This window comes from Oncorhynchus keta, chromosome 14 (genome assembly GCF_023373465.1).
Source record: "Oncorhynchus keta strain PuntledgeMale-10-30-2019 chromosome 14, Oket_V2, whole genome shotgun sequence".
Lineage (NCBI taxonomy): Eukaryota > Metazoa > Chordata > Actinopteri > Salmoniformes > Salmonidae > Oncorhynchus > Oncorhynchus keta.
The window spans coordinates 27,367,592-27,387,559 of NC_068434.1; the positions used below are offsets into that span (position 1 = coordinate 27,367,592).

A 19,968-nucleotide genomic window follows, 5' to 3' on the forward strand; every position below is an offset into this window, starting at 1 on the left:
TATAGAGCTCCATTTTTATGCCTAACCATGTCAGTGATAGAGGAATTTCTAAATTCCTTATTGTTTTACAGCCAAAACCAAATTCGCACTCGTTTCTAATTCATTAATGAGGTGTAAGTTCATTAATTATGTATGAAGTAGATCGAGACCAGTCTTAAAAGTCAGGTAAGAGCGTTTAATTCCAGAGAGTACTAAATGCTTACACACATTTCCACAGGTTATAAACTGGAAATGACGTCAGCGTTTTCCAAACGTTCCATTTCAAAGGGCCATATAAATACATTTGATTTGATTTGATTTGGAGGCCTACAAAACTGACTCAGTTACACCAGCTCTGTCAGGAGGAATGGGCCATAATTCACCCAACTTATTTTGGGAAGCTTGTGGAAGCCTACCTGAAACGTTTGACCCAAGTTCAACAATTTAAAGGCAATGCTACCAAGTACAAATTGAGTGTATGTAAACTTCTGACCCACTGGGAATGTGATGAAATAAATAAAAGCTCAAATAAATAATTCTCTCTACTATTATTCTTACATTTTACATTCTTAAAATAAAATGGTGAACCGAACTGACCTAAGGGCATTTTTACTTGGATTCAATGTCAGGAATTGTGAAAAACTGAGTTTAAATGTATTTGGCTAAGGTGTATGTAAACGTCCGACTTCAAATGTTTATCACAGAAGACTGAAATATGTGACCTGTTTCAAGAAGCTACAGTATGTGTGTGTCGCATGTCACTACTTCACCAGGGAGGCATTCTCCTTTTATGCGTTTTGGGCCAGAAATGCCTTCTGGAACATGTGAACTTTCATGTGACATTATAACAAATGTGTGTGCAATCATTTCAATTATGAATACAATTGTTAAGTTTCAAGCCTTGTTGGTTTAGCCACGGAAAAAGACAGGAATCTTCCCGCTAGCCATAATTAGCTGAGATAATGGATGGGCTGGACATCCTGAGAGATAAATTCGGATTGGTCTGCCATGTAGCCCGATTCTGTCTTTAACATGAGCTGCTATGCGTCGATAATCCCGATTACCGCTTTAAAAAAAAATAGACTTAACCTTAGTATGGAGAACTGCAAAAGTGTTGCAACTGCTCTTAACTACATTGCAGCCCAGAATTTAGCAGGCGCTATCGTCAAAGATCAGTATGAAAAGTTGTGATGGACTATTTTCTGCACAAGGTCAGTGTGAACCGGATTGACTTGACACAACAACGGGCCAGGGCCAAACAAGATGTAGCTAGCAACAAAAACCAAATGGAAAAGGCACGCTGCCGTGAAGCTCATTAGGTAGAGCATGGAGCAAGCACCAGGGTTGTGGGTTCGATTCTAATAGGGGACCAATATGAGAAAAGTACTAAAATGTATGCACTCAGTCGCTCTGGGTAAGAGCGTCTGCTAAATGACAAAGAGTCTAGCTACATTTTCAGATACTATTGATTTCTAATTTTGTCAGTCATTTTCATTGCAGCTTAGTGTACAGTTAGCTAGCAAACGATAGCTTGCTGGCTCACTAGCTAATGTTAAGTGTATGGTCTGTGTATTATTATTATTAGCATCTCAGAAACACATGTGCATTGCTAGTTATAGGTTCATGTCAGCAAGCTAGCCAATATTGAACCTAGTTGCTTAGCTTTAGCTACCTCCAGATTCATACTCCAGCATTTCATGCATGGTAGCTAACTAGACATGTACACATGCATGGTAGCTAACTACATTTGTACTGTAGCTATGGGTTGGGATTATGGTTAATTATTTATCTAGCTAGCTAGATGTCTACTCCAATTCGCAAGAGAATGATTACATGACCCATCAAGTTAGCCAGGTGTATCTGGGGGTGATTACAGCCATCTATTGTATTTCATGAACATGTCTAGACAACAGTGACCCATCCACTTAGCTAGATGTGGTTGGGGCGTTGTTATAGCATTTCCTTCACATGACCCATCAATTTAGACAAGTGTCTGGGTAAGCATAATTTAATAATTATAAAATATTTTTATCTGGACACTTTCAAAGCCAGATTAGCATATAGGCCAAGTACTAGATAAAGTGTAGAGTTTTTCATTATTGTAGGCTACTACTTAAACCCCTTTTAGTGTTGAAATCTTTGGTTGTTTACTACACTACCTTATTCACTTTAGCACATGGCCTCACATGTAAATCCTTAAACAGATAGGTGGGGCAAGGCTTAAGAGGATGTGAATGATGCTGAATAGGTGTAGACAAAGAAGAGCTCTCCAGTAGGTGTACCAAAATATTCAAGGGCCCTTTTTCTCAAAAGCGGGGTTGATCAACTTTCAAGGCAGAATGACTTTCCCATTGTTCCTCAACTGCAGTGTATGATATACCATTTTGTAGCTCTGAGTCTACACTTTTTTCCAATGTTAAAAACACTCTGAAAAATGTTGCTACATATAACCGAATCGAGGCAGTCGGTCACATATATAACAAAACCTTTTGACATAGAAACACATTATTATTAATATTAGAGGTGATTTGTTTATTTGACTACAGGAAAGGGCTCAATCATTAAAAAATATTTATAATTATTTTGACAAGGCGTCAGTGAGATTCAAACGTATAATCTTCTGTTCTTTATCCATGGAATTAGTCTACTGCACCACCAGGATGGAGCAGGCATGCCATGTTTGTTTTTCACATTCAGAGCTGTTCATCTTGTTTATTCAAACAGACCCTATTTCAAAGAATACAAGCACGCATTTAGATCAGGTGTGGCCAATTAGTGGGTGAGCCAACACACCTAACAAGCATAGAGTTTTGTTGATGCGAGAACGGAATGTATATGTTTTTGAATAACATTCTTTGAACTTTATTAAAGTTTGTTTTGTTTTTTACGGAAAGTGTTCTTAACGTTCTCGGAACAATTTGAGAACATTAATTTAAATAGAACAGTGAGGAAACCTTTAGGAAGCGTTATGCTGAGGTACATAAATTCTCACAGAATGTTTCTTCACGTTCTTGGTAGAATTTGAGGATGACTTTAAATAGAAACTCTGTAGGAAACGTTATGCTGAAGTAATGAAATTCCCACAAAAGAATGTTGTTTCTTAATGTTCTCTGAACAATTAGAGAACATTCCCAACGTCAAACCAGTTCGAGAACATTACTAGAACATTAACAAAATTGAAATGAAATATGACCATGTTTGAACTTTTATGAAACGTTCTGTTAAAGTAATGAAATAACCAGGAAAATGTTTTTTTTTGTTAAGTTCCTTAAATGTGCTAATGTTCCAAAACCAAGCAACTATCCTGCACCGTTCCCATAAGGTTGTGGGAAGGTAGTATGCAAAGTACCCATGGGAAAACCACATGCTCACCAAGCTCTATAAAACACATGGTTCTCAGAATGTTATATGCCAGCTGGGTAACTTCTTACTGGAGGTTCTACTTACAGTAGATAGTGCAGGTGTAACAGTACTTTTTATTTGATTTTTTACATACATTAGCTACTGAGGACAGTTGACAGAGTAATTACATTCAATCCATTTTTTGTTTGTATTTTTATTCCACAACAGAAATAAGAGAGAAACCTTAAACATGAAGTACTATAGAACAAATGCAGTCCATATGATAGAATGGTCTGTTCTGAAAGACAAGGAAGTGCTTTTAAATGATTTCATAAAGTAAATCCTATTGTAGGAGACTAAGTGTTGGTACAGTGTCTGAACAATCAAGACTTTAAACAAGACATCTCCAATCTCAGTGAAACTGAACAAGAGTACACTTTGGACTCGTGTTTGTGAAATACATGTGTATGCTATTACTATGTATCCTCAAAGACAAATCATGATTAAAAAAATCAAATGATCTGTGTAATTTAAAAAGATAAATGAAAACAAATACAAATCCACAGAACTATGTCTAACGCAATAATTCTCTATTTTATAAAAAAAAGCATGAAATAATGCAGCTTACAGAGAGACATGAGGTACATTCGGAAATAGCATTGTCACCTCATCTCAACTCATCATTCTCAGAAGAAACAACAAAGAACTTCAAGAGAGGCAGAGTATCAAACATTGTGACTTGCTCTGATGCTTTGCAAAAAATAAAAAATATGTAAATGACAAAATCCATAAATAAATACTTTAAACTGTGGGGGTGTTAATTTGATTACACTTTTTACATGAAAGTATTCATCCCTGTATGTATGTATGTACGTGCGTGCTAAGGCACGTTTGTTTGGTGCCAGATTCAATGTTTTGCACTTTCTGGACATTAAATATTTCAGAAAAGAAGAACATTGTTATTTATTCTTTCATTGGTTGGTTCAACACATAATGCTTAATGTACCATCCAGCCAGGACCCTGTAGTAGAATAACCATCCTGCACAAACCCATTACCAGGCTGTTATAGCCTCCAGTGTGACTTGTCAAAACCATAATTCATTCTGAAAGTAACAATAAAACTCTAAGTTAAAGCTAAAGTATGTTTACATATCACAAAACATACCAATGCAAAACATTGGATAGCCTCTGGTCAAAATGATAATTATTCATGACAAATACTTGGGAAGAAACATTTCAAGACATAATACACTGTTGGACACAAACAATCTGAAAAAGTTAATGCCATGTTTTAAATTCTCAACGCCAAGGGCTCTTACAATCTCACAGTCCCCTCAGAATTCCCATCCCTACACTTAGAATGAAAAGGTGCTATCTACAACCTAAAATGGTTATTCAGCTTTCCCCATAGGTGAACCCTTTGTAGAACCCTTTTTGTTACCTTTTGGGTTACATGTAGAACCCTTTCCAGAGTGTTTTACGTAGGAACCAAACAGGGTGCTCCTATGGTGACAGCTGAAGAACCCTTTTTTCTAAGAGTGCATATGCGTCTGGCCAGCTGTCTTTTATTAGAGAAGTTGAAAGGCACAGTCCCTTAAGTCTGTTTTGTCTTCAGGGTGTGCTGATGTCCCTTTGGGGTTACAGCTTTACATCAATGCATTGCACAGTGGAGAAGTAAGGGAGGGGGAGGCTGTGGGCTATGGAAGCTGTAAGAATGGTTAGTCATTGTGTATAGAGCTCTATATGAAGACACATGACATCCTGACTATGTAGATACACCACAACACACCCCCTTATCTAAGGCTTTTCCTTTAGAGTCCATGAGAGTGGATCATACATCACATATAACAGTGGGCAACAACACAATACTTAAGCAAGTGTTTGTCAATGAATCTAGTGAACTAGTGAACCCAAGGTTGGCGTGGCATCCTACTTCCGCCATTACTGGAAGTGAAGTCCTGTAGTTTTACACAGCGGACAGGTCGATCCGATTGGCTGAGTAGGTGCTTTTGTCCCATGTGTTCATCTTTGTGGGGCTCACGCCTCCTCTGTTTCCATTAATCTGTGAGAGAAAAAGGAGAGTAAATGATTGATCTCACATTTAAAGTTCTAAATTGAATTCACGTCTTTCTTCTTACCCAATTAGACCCCTCTACTTTGGTACTCACAACATCAGAGTTGAAGGGTTTCACATTGATATTGCGAATGGAGCTGCTGGTAAGCGACCACACCTTGGTTTTGTGCTTGAAGGCAGCTCTGACCTACAGCAAACCATGAGAAAGCACAATAACAGGTGCAATACTTCATAAACCTCCCCTGACACTAGAAACAAAACAGAAACTATACTGAACAAAAATCTAAACGCAACATGCAACAATTTCAATGATTTTACCGAGTTAAAACTCGTAAGGAATTCAGTAAATTTAAATAAATTCATTAGGTCCTAATCTATGGATTTCACATGACTGGGCAGGGGCGCAGCCATGGGTGGGCCTGGGAGGGCCTAGACCCATCCACTTGGGAGCCAGGCACACCCACTGGGGAGCCAGAATGAGTTTTTCCTCACAAAAGGGCTTTATTACAGACAGAAATACTCCTCAGTTCCATCAGCTGTCTGGGTGGCTGGTGAAGAAGCCGGATGTGGAGGTCCTGTGCTGGCGTGGATACACTTGGATGTACCGCCAAATTCTCTAAAACAACATTGGAGGTGGTTTATGGTAGAGAAATTAACAGAAAATTATTCTCTGGCAACAGCTCTGGTGGACATTCCTGCAGTCAGCATGCCAATTGCACACTCCCTCAAAAGTTGAGACATCTGTGGCATTATGTTGTGGCATTATGTTCCGTGACAAAACTGCACTATTTAGTGGCCTTTTCTTGTCCCCCAGCACAAGGTGCACCTGTGTAATGATCATGCTGTTTAATCAACTTCTTGATATGGCACACCTGTCAGGTGGATGGATTATCTTGGCAAAGGAGAAATGCTCATTAACAGGGAGGAAAACACATTTGTGCACAAAAGTTGAGAGAAATACGCTTTTCCTGCGTATGGAACATTTCTGGGATATTTTATTTCAGCCCATGAAACATGGAGCCAACACTTTATATGTTGCGTTTATATTTTTGTTCGGTATATATCAACACTATAACAACATGAAGGGTGTGTCTTACCTCAGAGTTGAGAAGACAGTGGAACAGGAAAATAAAGAATCCCTTTAGAAAGATCCACATATTTGCAGTCAATTACCGTAAATAAAGGCTATTAATAAAGACCAATTTGATGTACCGTATTAGATTGAATAATTTACAGTAGGCAACTGACCTGTAATGAGTTGAACACAGCAAACATGTACTGGAACATCAGTGAGTGATCGTTGATGGCCAGTACCCCAAAGATCCAGGAGATGCCCAGAATAGGAAGGAGTACAGCCACTGCCTTTGCAGTCAGCCTATACACACAGAGAGGCACAAACACACTAAGTGTCAACTATCTACAAACAATGTAATAAATACTGTATTCATATCAGTCTCACTGACAGAGATGATGACTCACTTGACTGCGTTGGCATCTCCATGAACCTTGTAATTCTCTGAACTAATACGAGAGATGATCCTCGTCACAGATATAAGAATCACAATATTCACCTGAGTCAGAGAGAAAACAATACACATCAGTTAATATCAAAAAATCACTTTTATGAATAAAAAGCTTAAGCTCAAGCACTTAATTAGTTGTTCAATAAGAACGGAAGTCAACTATATTGGTGATTTCTCTTACCACAATGACAAACAGTGCTGGTGCCACAAAGGCCCAAACAGCGCCGATCTTCAAAGACAGCCAACAGCTGAGGGAGAGAGGAGAGATAAAACAAGCTTGGTTGACATCCCTCACATTATACTTCCCATTTCTATTTCCCCTGTTGGTGTAAACTACTTATACATAAATGGCTGTTTCATGGCACCAGTATCGATATTTTAACCCTATTCAATGGCACAAAGTGCTGCCAAGTGGTATTGAATGTCCAGGTTAGAGTGTGTTGACAGTGTCTTACTTCCCAACCTCTCCGTAGCTGTCCAAGGCGGATGTCATAGAAACCACACAGATCACCAGTGGAGACCCTGGGTGAAGAGGGGAAATGTTAATCACCAGATATAGAGATATCACACACATCATGACATCTGTAACATTACATTGTCCAGTATGTGCATCCTTATATTGACTTCAGTCTAATGCTGTCCAAATCAAGTTTGGCAAAGAGTATTAGATGAAAGTTAGACAGACCGAGAATAGAGGACGCAGGATATTTTTTTTTATGGGGGTTTTCTGTGGTATTTTGTCATTGCTCATTTCCACCAACATGGTTATATTATTGGTAAAGCTTCTTTGTTTAATGTTGTAATGACTTACAGAGTCCACAGAGATTTCCAGACTTCCCCAGCACAGAACAATTAAACTGTTACACCAAAAGAGGATATTAAGAATAAAGGATCAGAAGCCTTTTTTCACTGCTAATAACAGGAGCTGTAAACGACAAAACTCAGATGTCCTAACAGCTATATTTCCAGCTGCTGGAAACATCTATGCTACTTAATTTGTAGCTGGCCACAAATCGCAGCATTACTTCGGCCAACAACATAGGAAATTATAAAAATGGGATCTTATTTCCAATAATCACTCCAGCATGTGGAGGCTGTTCCCAGACAGCTAAACACACACACACACACACACACACACAATTCTGTCTGTCTGTCCACTCTGGCCCCCTGGCCCACAGAGAGCAGGGCAGTCTCATGGCCAAACCAGAGGTCTGCTAAAACCAGACCCAAAAGGTCATCCTTTTAATTGTGCCAAACATGGTAAAGTATCAATCGTTTGATGCAGAGCAGTAGGGTTGTAAAATTCCAATTACTTTCCCAAAATTCCCTGGTATTCCAGAAATCCCAGTTGGAAGATTCCTTGAGTTAGGTGGGGATGAGCAGGTAACCCTGGAATCCTCCAACCGGGATTTCTGGAGAACATGAGAATTTTGGGAAAGTAACTGTTATGTTACAACCCTACAAAGCAGATTGTTGCAGCTACATGTGTAAGTGGAAACACAGATTGAGCCAGTTTGATCCGAATGGGAATCACATCATTGTCAGTAAGACATTTGTGCCTAAAAAGGTCAATTAATTAATACAGTTACAAGATGTACCCCAGCCAATCCCGTAGTAGTAGAAATGCTTGCTGCCCTCGGAGCCGAAAACCTTGATGACCATGCTGTAGAGGTGCAGGCCCTCCACCAGCATCCAGGCAAACACACTCAGGAAGAAGAAGTGGAGCAGCACAGCCATCACCTTACAGGGCAGCTGGGAGAGGAAAGGGGTTAGGGTACGTCATGATCACAGTTGTCATCATGCACGGTCTCATAATCATCATGCTTTGTTTCCTCTTCATCATCATACAGTAGGTACAACATCCCTTCCTGGTTCTAGCCAGTGAGATACTCTGGCTGTGGTGATGAGGTGCTTACCGTGCCCGGATCAAAGCGGAAGCTGATGAGCAGCAGGATCTGGGCAACCAGAATGGCAAAGGACAGGTTGGCATGGATGTGGTAGCGTTGGTTACAGATAGTGCTCACTGTCCTGCAAGGCCACACAAATGATAACAAGTAATATTACAAGAAATACGATAATTATCAAATACGTTTGACATAACATTTAATCATAATGGGGTGAATACCACTTATAAAGAGCATGTGTGGCACACAACACATGTGAGATGCTTTGATATGTTTATCAATAAAGTGAACAATAAAGATGGAGGGATACTCACGACAGGATTGCAAACGTCACCAGAGTGATGGTCAGACAAAAGATGGAGATGGCACAGCCAATGTAACTGATGGTTGATAGTGCCACCTGGTGGGTCTTGGAAAGCTGTGCAAAGGTGAGAATCACATCACGATTCAGTAAAACATTCCAGACACAAATTTGATGTTTAGATTCATGTTAGGGCTGATTCATTTCAAACGGATGCAGACCAGAATATGTTGCATTGAACACATTACTATGGGAAATAACATAAAGCTGAAGTGAGAAGAGCATTAAACTAAAATATATATTTTTTAGGGAATCAGTGAGTGGAGCTTCACTATGAACCATCACTGCCCTCTGTGAGATGTTTAAAGTAAGTGACATTGTTAAATGTCAGACAGACATACTCCTGACCATGCCACTATATAGGAGGTCATTGTGTTGCTTTTATTGCATGGTTAGCCTCCATGGCAGGAAGTGACTCCAATATGTGTGACCCCCTCAGTGCTTTGAGTCCTGTCCAACATGCCTGGCCAGTGCCAGAGCAAGTGCCAGGAGAGTGGTGTGGTACAGCATGATGTGCTGGGCTTTAACAGGGAGCAGTGACCCTCATTACTAGACCTCTGTGCCGGACTGGACGGGCTAACACTCTGTCACCATTGTAAAGCTGCTGTGGCATGAGACAACTACCAGCAAAGTAAAGAAAGAACATGCCCCTGACCTTGTTTCTGAATGAGGTCCATTCTCAAATTATGCTGCTGCACATATTTTCTGTCCTTGTATGTCAAGGATGATTCCCAATTTCTCTTTCTGTGTGTGTGTCTGTATGTAAATGTGTCCGCCTTTCTGTCTTTTTCAAGTACAGTGCCATGCAACATTATTTGCCCCCTTTCAGATTCTTTCTATTTTTGCATATTTTCGATACTGAATGTTATCAGATCTTCAACCAAAACCTAGTACTAGATAAAGGGAGCCTGAGTTTACAAATAACCCAAAAAATGGATACTTGTTTAATTTAATTAACAAAGTTATGGAACACCCAACTTATATTTTTTTCACCTTTATTTAACCAGGTAGGCCAGTTGAGAAAAAATTCTCATTTACAACTGCTACCTGGCCAAGATAGAGCAAAGCCGCGCGACCCAAACAGAGTTACAGATGGGACAAACAAATGTACAGTCAATAACACAATAGAGAAGTCTATACACAGTGTGTGCAAACGTAGTAAGATTAGGCAGGTAAGGCAATAAATAGGCCATAGCGGCGAAATAATTACAATTTTGAAATTAAACACTCGAGTGATAGATGTGCAGAAGATGAATGTGCAAGTAGAAATACTGGGGTGCAAAAGAGCAAAAAATAAATTACAACATGGCAATGAGGTAGTTGGGTGGGCTATTTACAGATGGGCTGTGTACAGGTGCAATGATCGGTAAGCTGTTCTGACAGCTAATGCTTAAAGTTAGTGAAGGAGATATAAGACACCAGGTTCAGTGATTTTTGCAATTCGTTCCAGTCATTGGCAGCAGAGAACTGGAAGGAAAGGCAGCCAAAGGAAGAGTTGGCTTTGGGGATGACCAGTGAAATATACCTGCTGGAGTGGGTGCTACGGGTGGGTGCTGCTATGGTGACCAGTGAGCTGAGATAAGGTGGGGCTTTACCTAGCCAAGACTTATAGATGACCTGGAGTCAGTGAGTTTGGCGACGAATATGAAGCAAGGGCCAGCCAACGAGCATACAGGTCGCAGTGGTGGGCAGGTGCGGGCAACGATCGGTTGAAGAGCATGCATTTAGTTTTACTTGCATTTAAGAGCAGTTGGCTGCCACGGAAGGAGTGTTGTATGTCATTGAAGCTCGTCTGGAGGTTTGTTAACACAGTGTCCAAAGAAGGGCCAGAAGTATACAGAATGGTGTCATCTGCATAGAGGTGGATCAGAGAATCACCAGCAGCAAGAGCGACATAGTTAATGTAAACAGAGAAAAGAGTCGGCCCGAGAATTGAACCCTGTGGCACCCCCATAGAGACTGCCAGAGGTCCGGACAACAGGCCCTCCGATTTGACACACTGTGCACCAGGCGAGGCAGTCATTTGAGAAACCAAGGTTGTTGAGTCTGCCGATAAGAATACGGTGATTGACAGAGTCGAAGGCCGTGGCCAGGTTGATGAAGACGGCTGCACAGTATTGTCTTTTATCGATGGCGGTTATTATATCGTTTAGGACCTTGAGCGTGGTTGAGGTGCACCCATGACCAGCTCGGAAACCAGAGTGCATAGTGGAGAAGGTACTGTGGGATTCTAAATGGTCGGTGATCTGTTTGTTAACTTGGCTTTCGAATACTTCAGAAAGGCAGGGAAGGATAGATATAGGTCTGTAACAGTTTGGGTCTAGAGTGTCTCCCCTTTGAAGAGGGGGATGCCCGTGGCAGCAATCTTTAGGGATCTCTGACGATACGAGACAAGAGGTTGAACAGGCTAGTAATAGGGGTTGCATCAATTGTGGCGGATAATTTAAGAAAGAGAGGGTCCAGATTGTCTAGCCCAGCTGATTTGTAGGGGTCGAGATTTTGCAGCTCTTTCAGAACATCAGCTATCTGGATTTGGGTGAAGGAGAACTGGGGGAGGCTTGGGCAAGTTGCTGTGCATGGTGCAGAGCTGTTGACCGGGGTAGGGGTAGCCAGATGGAAAGCATGGCCAACTGTAGAAAAATACTTTTTGAAATTCTCAATTATCATAGATTTATCGGTGGTGACAGTGTTTCCTAGGCTTAATGCAGTGGGCAGCCATTCTCCATGGACTTTACAGTGTCCCATTTTGGAGTTTGTGCTACAGGATGCAAATTTCTCTTTGAAAAAGCTAGCCTTTCCTAACTGCCTGTGTATAGTGGTTCCTAACTTTCCCTGAAAAGTTGCATATTGCGGGGGCAATTCGATGCTAATGCAGTACGGCACAGGATGTTTTTGTGCTGGTCAAGGGCAGTCAAGTCTGGAGTGAACCAAGGGCTATATCTGTTCTTAGTTCTACATGTTTGAATTGGGCATGCTTATTTTAGATGGTGAGGAAAGCACATTTAAAGAATAACCAGGCATCCTCTACTGACAGAATGAGGTCAATATCCTTCCAGGATACCCGGGCCAGGTCGATTAGAAAAGCCTGCTCGCTGAAGTGTTTTAGGTAGCGTTTGACAGTGATGAGGGGTTGAGGTTTGACCGCCGACCCATTATGGACGTAGGCAATGAGGCAGTGGTCGCTGAGAGCCTGGTTGAAGACAGCAGAGGTGTATTTAGAGGGCAGGTTTGTCAGGATGATATCTATGGATATCTATGGATTTAGGGTTGTACCTGGTAGGTTCCTTGATCATTTGTGTGAGATTGAGGGCATCTAGCTTAGATTGTAGGAAGGATGGGATGTTAAGCATATCCCAGTTTAGGTCACCTGACAGTACAATCTCTGAAGATAAATGGGGGGCAATTAATTCACATACGGTGTCCAGGGCACAGCTGGGGGATGAGGGGGGTCTATAATAAGCGTCAACAGTGAGAGACTTATTTCTGGAAAGGTGGATTTCAAAAAGTAGAAGCTCAAACTGTTTGGGCACAGACCTGGATAGCATGACAGAACTCTGCAGGCTATATCTGCAGTAGATTGCAACTCCACCCCCTTTGGCAGTTCTATCTTGGCAGAAAATGTTGTAGTTGGGAATGGAAATATCTGACTTTTTGGTGGCCTTCCTAAGCCAGGATTCAGACACGGCTAGGACATCAGGGATGGCGGAGTGTGCTAAAGCAGTGAATAAAATAAACTTAGGGATGAGGCTTCTGTTGCTAACATGCATGAAACCAAGGCTTTTACGGTTACAGAAGTCAACAAATGATAGCGCCTGGGGAATAGGAGTGGAACTGGCGGCTACAGGGCCTGGGTTAACCTCTACATCACCAGAGGAACAGAGGAGGAGTAACGGTACGGCTAAATTTCTATAAGAACTGGTCATCTAGTGCGTTGGGGACAGAGAATAAAAGGAGCAGATTTCTGGGTGTGGTAGAATAGATTCAAGGCTAATGTACAGACAAGGGTATGGTAGGATGTGAGTACAGTGGAGAAAAACCTAGGCGTTGAGTGACGATGAGAGAGGTTTCATCTCTGGAGGCACCAGTTAAGCCAGGTGAGGTCTCCGCGTGTGTGGGGTGGGACAATAGAGCTATCTAAGGCATTTTGAGCAGGACTCTACAGTGAAATAAAACAATAAGAACTGGCCAAGACGGCAGTAGACAATGCATTTTGACATTAGAGAGAGGCATAAAGCAATCGAAGGTGTTGATCAGGAGAGCTAAGACAACAATGGCGATGAATGGACAGAGTGTTAAAGTAATTTCCCTTACACTCAATAACTGGTTGTGCCACATTTAGCTGCAATGACTGCAACCAAATGCTTCCTACAGTTGTTGATCAGTCTCTCACATCGCTGTGGGGGAATTTTAGCCAAGTATTGCATGCAGAACTGCTTTAAATAGGGACATTTGTGTTTTTTCAAGCATGAACGGTTGGTTTCAAGTCCTGGCACAACATCTCAATTGGGATTAGGTCTGGAGTTCCAAAACTTCATGTGTTGCTTTTTAACCATTTTCATGCAGACTTGCCTATTTTGGATCATTGTCTTGCTGCATGACTAAACTGTGATCAGCTTCAGCTCACAGACAGATGGCCTGACATTCTCCTTCAGAATTCCCTGATATAGAGCATAATTCATAGTTCCTTCTATTAACACCTACTTTAGAAAGGCAAACGCATGCCATTCCTACATGCTATCCGCCCTCGGGTTTTTGACATTTGTCACATTCAGCAGGAGCTTGCCATTGGCATCTCACAGCCCTCGATGAGCCAATGTTTTGGAAATCATAGGCAAAATGAACAGTATCATGCAATTTCCATACACCATTGCACAATAGGTTTAAGTTAAGAGCGTTTTCTTTGCTATCAATGAATTCCCAAATACGAACAGAACAATAGACGGCACCCACAAGGCCATAAAAGCACCATCCCAAAACGAGTTCAACTATGTGAACAAAAAATACTTCCACTCTGAATGTGAAGGTGATAGGTTCTGTTATGGGTAAAATAATCTGCTGAGTGTGGTGGCAAATTGGCTTGGTGGAATGCCCGACTCGTTCATTCTGCAGAACAGCAATGTTGGCCTATACACCTACAAGAGCTGTTTAGGATGGGTGGCTTATTGGTGAGTGTTAGCCAATCATTTGAAGAATATTTGCCATTGCTAAATCTTATATTTTTGTGGTTGCGTTGTATATTCCCCACCGGCTTTAAAGTGCTGGGTTTGACCATATGTGGTCAATTTTGTGCGTTTCTAAATGCAACTAGCCAAGGTTATGCACGAGCACAGAACAATCGGTAATGGTATCTACTACTAGTGTGTATATGATTGACGCTAGTATGGGGATTGTTTGATAAATCACACTTTTTTTTATGCGTACGAACATTCTAAAGTCCGTTCGTAATTATAGATATTGATAAATGAGGCCCCAGGAATATTCACCCTGTGAGTGTGGCGACCGACCATCCATCTTGAATGGATTGCCAAAATAGAAAAGGAAAACTGTCCTTTCTGCTCAGTAATGTAGGCCTATTGCAGCAGTCGTCTCCTTGATGCTACACTTTCCTCCAGTAACTACCTAATTAGTGGGCAGCAGCTTTATCCCTCAGCTGGATGGGAACATCCCACTCATTAATATTCTGGAACGCTGTGACTGCTCCACTGTCCTAATGACAAAGCGCACGCTAAAGTTAATGGAGAATCAAACCTCAATGTCTGTAAATAACATCTGCTAAATAAAACAACAACAAGCCTTACGCCACACACATACATACAGTGCTGTGAAACTACAACAACAAGCCTTACGCCACACACATACATACAGTGCTGTGAAACTACAACAACAAGCCTTACGCCACACACATACATACAGTGCTGTGAAACTACAACAACAAGCCTTACGCCACACATACAGTGCTGTGAAACTACAACAACAAGCCTTACGCCACACACATACATACAGTGCTGTGAAACTACTACAACAAGCCTTACGCCACACACATACATACAGTGCTGTGAAACTACTACAACAAGCCTTACGCCACACACATACATACAGTGCTGTGAAACTACAACAACAAGCCTTACGCCACACACATACATACAGTGCTGTGAAACTACAACAACAAGCCTTACGCCACACACATACATACAGTGATGTGAAAAAGTATTTGCCCCCTACTAATGTGTGCAAGACCGAATATCTACTTTTGCATATGTTTTTATACTGAATGTTATCAAATCTTCAACCAAAACCTAATATTAGGGAACCTGGGTGATCAAATAACAACAATTATGTATTTGTTTAATTTATTTATTTAATGAACTGTCATGCAAGTAAGTAATTCCCCCTTACACTCAATAACTGGTTGTGCCAACTTTAGCTGCAATGACTCAAACAAAGCGCTTCCTGTAGTTGTTGATCAGTCTCTCACATCGCTGTGGAGGAATGTTGTCCCACTCTTCCATGCCGAACTGCTGTAACTCAGCAACATTTGTGGGTTTTCAAGCATTAACTGCTCGTTTCAAGTCCTGCCACAACATCTCAATTGGGATTAGGTATGGACTTTGACTAGGCTACTCCAAAACTTCAAATGTGTTGCTTTTTAGCCATTTTCATGTAGACTTGATTGTATGTTTTGGATTATTGTCTTGCTGCATGACCCAGCTGTCAGCTCACAGACAGATAGCCTGCCCTTCTCCTGTAGAATATCTGATACAGAGCAGAATTCATGATTCCTTCTATTAAGGCAAGTCGTCCAGGTCGTGAGGCAGCAAAGCAACCTCAAACCATCACACTACCACCACCATGCTTGACCGTTGGTATGAGGTTCTTACTGTGGAATGGAGTGTTTGGTTTACACCAGACATAATGGAACCCATGTCGTCCAAAAACTCACACTTTTGAATCATCTGTCCATAGAACATTCTTCCTAGAGTCTTGATTAAACTTTTTGGACGACATGGGTCCCATTATGCCTGGTGAAAACAAAACACTGCATTCCACAGTAAGAACCTCATACCAATGGTCAAGCATGATGGTGGTAGTGTGATGGTTTGAGGATGCTTTGCTGCCTCGGGACCTGGACGACTTGCCTTAAAACTTCTTATGGCTGGGGGGCAGTATTGAGTAGCTTGGATGTATAAGATGCCCAGAGTAAACTGCCTGCTACTCAGGCCCAGAAGCTAAGATATGCATATTAGATTTGGATAGAAAACACTCTGAAGTTTATAAAACTGTTTGAATCATGTCTGTGAGTATAACAGAACTTATATGGCAGGCAAAAACCTGAGAACAAATCCAACCAGGAAGTGGGAAATCTGAGGTTTGTAGTTTTTCAACTCATTGCCTATCGAATATACAGTGTCTATGGGGTCATATTGCACTTCCCAAGGCTTCCACCAGATGTCAACAGTCTTTAGAACCTTGTTTCAGGCTTCTACTGTGAAGGAGGAGGGAATGAGAGCTCTTTCAATCAGGTGTCTGCCATGAGCTGATCACGCGCTCTCCCGTGAGAGGTAGCTACGTTCCTTTTCCTTTCTAAAGACAAAGGAATTCACCGGTTGAAACATTATTGAGGAGTTATGTTAAAAACATCCTAAAGATTGATTCTATACATCGTTTGACATGTTTCTACGAACTGTAATGGAATTTGTTGACATTTTGTCTGACCTGCGCGTCGTGAATTTGGATTTGTGAACTCAAGGCGCGAACAAATAGGAAGTATTTGGACATAAATTATGGTCTTTTTTCGAACAAAACAAACATTTATTGTGGAACTGGCATTCCTGGGAGTGCATTCTGATGAAGATGATCAAAGGTAAGTTAATATTTATAACGCGATTTCTGACTTTTACTGACTCCACAACATGGCGGATATCTGTATGGCTTGTTTTTGTGTCTGAGCGCCGTACTCAGATTATTGCATGGTGTGCTTTTTCGGTAAAGCTTTTTTGGAAATCTGACACAGCGGTTGCATTAAGGAGAAGTTTATCTAAAGTTCCATGCATAAAACTTGTATTTTCATCAACATTTATGATGAGTATTTCTGTAAATTGATGTGGCTCTCTGCAAAATCACTGGATGTTTTTGGAAGCAAAACATTACTGAACGTAGCGCGCCAATCAATGTAAACTGAGATTTATCGAACAAAACATCAATGTATTTTGTAACATGAAGTCCTATGAGTGTCATCTGATGAAGATCATCAAAGGTTAGTGATTCATTTGTATCTCTATTTCTGCTTTTTGTGACTCCTCTCTTTGGCTGGAAAAATGGCTGTGTATTTCTGTGACTAGGTACTGACCTAACATAATCATTTGGTGTGCTTTCGTCGTAAAGCCTTTTTGAAATCGGACACTGTGGTGGGATTAACAACAAGTTTATCTTTAAAATTGTGTAAAATACTTGTATGTTTGAGGAATTTTTATTATGAGATTTCTGTTGTTTGAATTTGGCGCCCTGCACTTTCACTGGCTGTTGTCATATCGATCCCGGTAGCGGGATCTAAGCCATAAGAAGTTTTAAAATCCTCACAAAAATCCAAAAAGATTGTTTTTGGGAAACGATATTTGACGAGCCAATCTGTACTTTCTTTTAAAAAAAACTCCCACCTGTAGCTATAAACCTTCTCTCTGCGAAATGCAGCATGTGCCAAAACTTCCAACAGAGCAAGATCAGCCTCTCATGAAATGTTCCATTATTTCTCCCCATTATCTCAATCTTTTACAGTACTTCAACAATGCTTTCACTTACACACGTGCCCCTAATTTAACAAATTACTGTACTTTATATGGGATATTATTGTAACAAATGCACTGATGTGGTCAAATGACTATATATGATATAGCCTGTCAAGATATGTTGCATGAATTCACAATTGAAATACAATGACATCGAAAAAAATATGTAATTATTACTCTCACAATTTCAACATATTTTCCCCATTCAAAGCTTGACGAGCAGTTCCCTTATTCCACCACATGGCATTGTGTATGCATGGTCATGGCTGTGCATACATTTATGCAAGCTCTCAAGCAAACGCTCATATTGATACATTTAACACTGTGTGGAAATGATCCCACGCATGGTTTACGAACAGATTTGTGCCTACGCATTATTGATACATGAGGCTCCTGGCCTTTTGATAACAGAGGAGGGTTAAAGACCTTACTTCTCTTGTATGGAACATGTTAGATTTTTCATTTAGGAGTTAACAATGCACTAATGGTGATAAACTGATGTGATCTGAAATGTGCTCCTTTAAAAGTTTGGGGTACAGGTTTACAACAAGAAGGAGACTGTGGCCTTCATGGTATAATATTGACATGTAATTAGTTTGTTTGTGCGTCGCCCCACGGACCTTACAAAGAGGGTATAGAACGAGAATCCCTGAGCCAGACTGACTGTGGGAATAGAATGTCTTTTAGAATGTACATTGCCTCATGTACCTGTCATACGTGTCATTTCCGGTCACAACTTGCAGACTTGTTTACGTGCTACTGTGTGTTTTGTTGCTAACCTTACTTTGCTACCTGACAACTTTACATTTTTTAACTTTTTAATTACCGTTTATATTTTTAGTTTTTCCCCTCACTCAACTTTTTTTTATTCAACTTTTTCACTCCGGACGCTTTATCTGGACGTGGTTCGTCAGGACCTCCAACAGTAAAATTAACATGATGCCTTCTTTTTTATTTTATTTTTTGAATTTTACCCCCTTTTTCTCCCCAATTTCGTGGTATCCAATTGTTAGTAGCTACTATCTTGTCTCATCACAACTCCCGTACGGGCTCGGGAGAGACGAAGGTTGAAAGTCATGCATCCTCCGATACGCAACCCAACCAAGCCGCACTGCTTCTTGACACAGTGCGCATCCAACCCGGAAGCCAGGCGCACCAATGTGTCGGAGGAAACACCTGGCAACCTTGGTTAGCGCGCACTACGCCCGGCCCGCTGCTGGTGCGCGATGAGACAAGGATTTCCCTACCGGCCAAACCCTCCCTAAACCGGACGACGCTAGGCCAATTGTGCGTCGCCCCACGGACCTCCCGGTCACGGCCGGTTACGACAGAGCCTGGGCGCGAACCCAGAGTCTCTGGTGGCACAGCTGGTGCTGCAGTACAGCGCCCTTAACCACTGCGCCACCCAGGAGGCCCCAACATGATGCCTTCTAATTGCAGTCGCTGTACTCATAACAGACAGGAGAACGATCGCCTTACGGCGAGGATAGCTGTGCTACAAGCACAGCTTCAGATGCAATCGTCAGGCAAGGGTAATTTCAGTGTTGGAAAGGATGAAACAGCGTCTGCGCCACCAGTAAGTACAGATAGTAGTATAAATCCCCTCGCACCGTCCCCGCAGCCGGACAACTTTCTCATGTATTCTGGAGGGAAATGCTGTATGCTGTAGGAATGCTCAACCGGTGTCGCTCATTCAGCTGACAGAAACTTTCAACCGGTTCTCCCAATTAAGCAGCCAATTAAGCAGCGAGGAGACAGAGGCCGAGCCTTCTCTTGTCTCTACTCCTCCCATTACCGGGTCGTAGAAGCCTCCCACCATTAGCTCTGACAAATTTAAAACCCTAGTCATTGGCGACTCCATTACCCGCAGTATTAGACTTAAAACAAAGCATCCAGTGACCATACACTGTTTAGCCGGGGGCAGGGCTACCGACGTTAAGGCTAATCTGAAGATGGTGCTGGCTAAAGCTAAAACTGGCGAGTGTAGAGAGTATAGGGATA

General features: G+C 41.4%; 1 protein-coding gene across 4 annotated transcripts in view; it reads right to left on the reverse strand.

The window, feature by feature from the left end:
* Nucleotides 1-3,437: 3,437 nt before the first annotated feature.
* LOC118393132 (adhesion G-protein coupled receptor D1) overlaps nucleotides 3,438-19,968 on the reverse strand; it is a 63,497-nt gene continuing 46,966 nt past the window's right edge. For 3 of the 4 annotated variants that reach the window (XM_035785476.2, XM_035785477.1, XM_035785473.1), the window contains 10 exons: nucleotides 9,138-9,241; nucleotides 8,836-8,947; nucleotides 8,518-8,671; nucleotides 7,375-7,441; nucleotides 7,101-7,167; nucleotides 6,876-6,967; nucleotides 6,645-6,771; nucleotides 6,494-6,535; nucleotides 5,461-5,583; nucleotides 3,438-5,384 (listed from right to left, as the gene is read on the reverse strand). In XM_035785476.2, the coding sequence (XP_035641369.1) occupies nucleotides 5,289-5,384; nucleotides 5,461-5,583; nucleotides 6,494-6,535; nucleotides 6,645-6,771; nucleotides 6,876-6,967; nucleotides 7,101-7,167; nucleotides 7,375-7,441; nucleotides 8,518-8,671; nucleotides 8,836-8,947; nucleotides 9,138-9,241 (984 nt within the window). In that variant the 3' untranslated portion in view covers nucleotides 3,438-5,288. The remainder of the gene's footprint in view (nucleotides 5,385-5,460; nucleotides 5,584-6,493; nucleotides 6,536-6,644; nucleotides 6,772-6,875; nucleotides 6,968-7,100; nucleotides 7,168-7,374; nucleotides 7,442-8,517; nucleotides 8,672-8,835; nucleotides 8,948-9,137; nucleotides 9,242-19,968) is intronic. The other variant, XM_035785474.1, reaches the window with a different exon arrangement.